Genomic DNA, 2328 nt, shown 5'->3' on the forward strand with positions numbered 1-2328 from the left:
GAGAGAGAGAGAGAGAGAGAGAGAGAGAGAGAGAGAGAGAGAGTCAGAAATAGCAGGACCAGACCGCCTGTGAGTACAACGTCACCGGTCGCATCGTGTCGTGTCTGTTGTTGCAGCTAGCTCTTTATCCAATGGTCAGTGTGCGGCTATTTGAGAGTCCACGCAACCAGGAAGAGCTAGATGTGGTATGTGGAGGGGTCATCCGGGACAGCGGATCGGGGTTACGAGGCGACAACGGCGCGAACCATAACATCTATGGTCTCATTCAGAGATGTTTATAACCTATCGAAGGTGTAATTGAATTAGAATTGATCCTACAATCAGATACTAGTCGTAGCTTCAATAACTAACGCTGACTACACGTTATTCCTTCAGCTATCATCAAGTCACTTAGGCCGTATGTACACAGGGAACACACGCGCGGGGATGGAGCATAACAGCAAACACAACATGTCAGTTGAGAGCGCGTGATCGCGTGCGAGTTTAAATGCGCCTCGGGTGAATGCTAACCTCGGCTAGACCAAGCACGCCACCAATGCTACCTACCGTGAGCAGACGGGAGGGGGCGAGCGAGCGCGCGCCAACTGAACTGAGACGGTAGCGGACAGTGAACCGTTCGCAGCGCCACCGTGGCAACACGGAGCAGGTATGCACTAGAACGCGACAGTGTTCGGTGTCCGCGCAAGCGTGCAGGTTTAGGAAGTTAAGCCTGAAGTGAGCGTGGTTGCCCCGCGGCCACAGCGCCCTTTCACAGCTGAACAGCTGCGGCAACAATAGGCAGGATCGTGCGGTCTGTGAACCAGTAAACGTCGCCGCTCAAACGGAGAGGGAGAACCGTCTGCTGACTGCTGGTATTTGTTGCTGGAACAACACCGCCGGAATTCGCGCGCCGTAAGACTGCTGGTGTTTGTATCTGCATTAGCCCATCTATTCGCGCGAACGTGAAAATGACACGCGAGCATGCGTCGCTCTTACTAACGCTTGTGTTCCTCGGACGATTACGGGAATTTACGGGCAATCACGAGCGGTGTCGCTAACCTATCCGTAGAGTGACAGCAGAGAACAGGGCCGACATGCAGGCGTGCAGTGCGAATGCTCCCGCCTTTAAGGCGGCGACCCCGTGTCACTTACGGGAGCTCTCCCACAGTAGCGAACAGCAGCAGCACATCAGTGGCTTCGCCAGCGTCCGGCACAGGATACGACACCTGCGGCGCGCTCTATCCCGCCACGAGCCATCGTCATCGTCCGCATCGTCATCGCCATCGACGACAACTCGCGGGAGAAACATGCAGCGCGGCAACGGCGGCGATAGCAGCATCATCGTCGGCGGCGGCAGCGGCGTTAGGATCCGCGCGATCAAAGCCGAACTGTTTGCGAAGCGCTCGAGATCCGTGGATGCTGACCGCATCATCATCGTCAGGGAGGTGGAGAGGAGACGCGGGAGGGAAGCCACCACAACAGAATCCCGCAGGAGCAGCGTGCGGAAGGCTAACTCTACGGCGTATCATTGGAGGGATCGGAGGGAGACGTCCGCGACAGAATCTAACAGGAGCAGCGGGAGAGAAGCGACGCCTGTTACGGGACATCGTAGCAGCAGCGGGAAGGAAGCGACCACTGTTACGGGACATCGTAGAAGCAGCGGGAGGGAGGCGAGCACTGTTACGGAACATCGTAGAAGCAGCGGGAGGGAAACGACGCCTGTTACGGGACATCGTAGAAGCAGCGGGAAGGAAGCGAGCACTGTTACGGGACATCGTAGAAGCAGCGGGAGGGAAGCGACCACTGTTACTGAACATCGTAGAAGCAGCGGGAAGGAAGCGAGCACTGTTACGGAACATCATAGAAGCAGCGGGAAGGAAGCGACGCCTGTTACGGAACATCGTAGCAGCAGCGGGAAGGAGGCGAGCACTGTTACGGAACATCGTAGCAGCAGCGGGAAGGAAGCGACCACTGTTACGGAACATCGTAGAAGCAGCGGGAAGGAAGCGAGCACTGTTACGGAACATCGTAGAAGCAGCGGGAAGGAGGCGACGCCTGTTACGGAACATCGTAGAAGCAGCGGGAAGGAAGCGAGCACTGTTACGGGACATCGTAGCAGCAGCGGGAAGGAGGCGAGCACTGTTACGGAACATCGTAGCAGCAGCGGGAAGGAAGCGAGCACTGTTACGGGACATCGTAGAAGCAGCGGGAAGGAGGCGAGCACTGTTACGGAACATCGTAGAAGCAGCGGGAAGGAAGCGACGCCTGTTACGGGACATCGTAGAAGCAGCGGGAAGGAGGCGAGCACTGTTACGGAACATCGTAGAAGCAGCGGGAGAGAAGCGACGC

General features: G+C 57.0%; 1 protein-coding gene across 4 annotated transcripts in view; it reads left to right on the top strand.

Moving 5' to 3' along the window:
- The first annotated feature begins 690 nt into the window (after positions 1-690).
- Positions 691-2328, top strand: part of LOC106806906 (rho guanine nucleotide exchange factor 9-like) — a 39586-nt gene continuing 37948 nt past the window's right edge. For 2 of the 4 annotated variants that reach the window (XM_014809051.1, XM_014809052.1), the window contains exon 1: positions 693-2088. In XM_014809051.1, coding sequence (XP_014664537.1) covers positions 1074-2088 — 1015 coding nt within the window. In that variant the 5' untranslated portion in view covers positions 693-1073. Of the gene's footprint in view, positions 2089-2328 lie in introns of all 4 variants that reach the window. The other 2 variants (XM_014809053.1, XM_014809054.1) reach the window with 2 other exon arrangements.

This window comes from Priapulus caudatus, unplaced genomic scaffold (genome assembly GCF_000485595.1).
Source record: "Priapulus caudatus unplaced genomic scaffold, Priapulus_caudatus-5.0.1 Scaffold185, whole genome shotgun sequence".
NCBI lineage: Eukaryota > Metazoa > Priapulida > Priapulimorpha > Priapulimorphida > Priapulidae > Priapulus > Priapulus caudatus.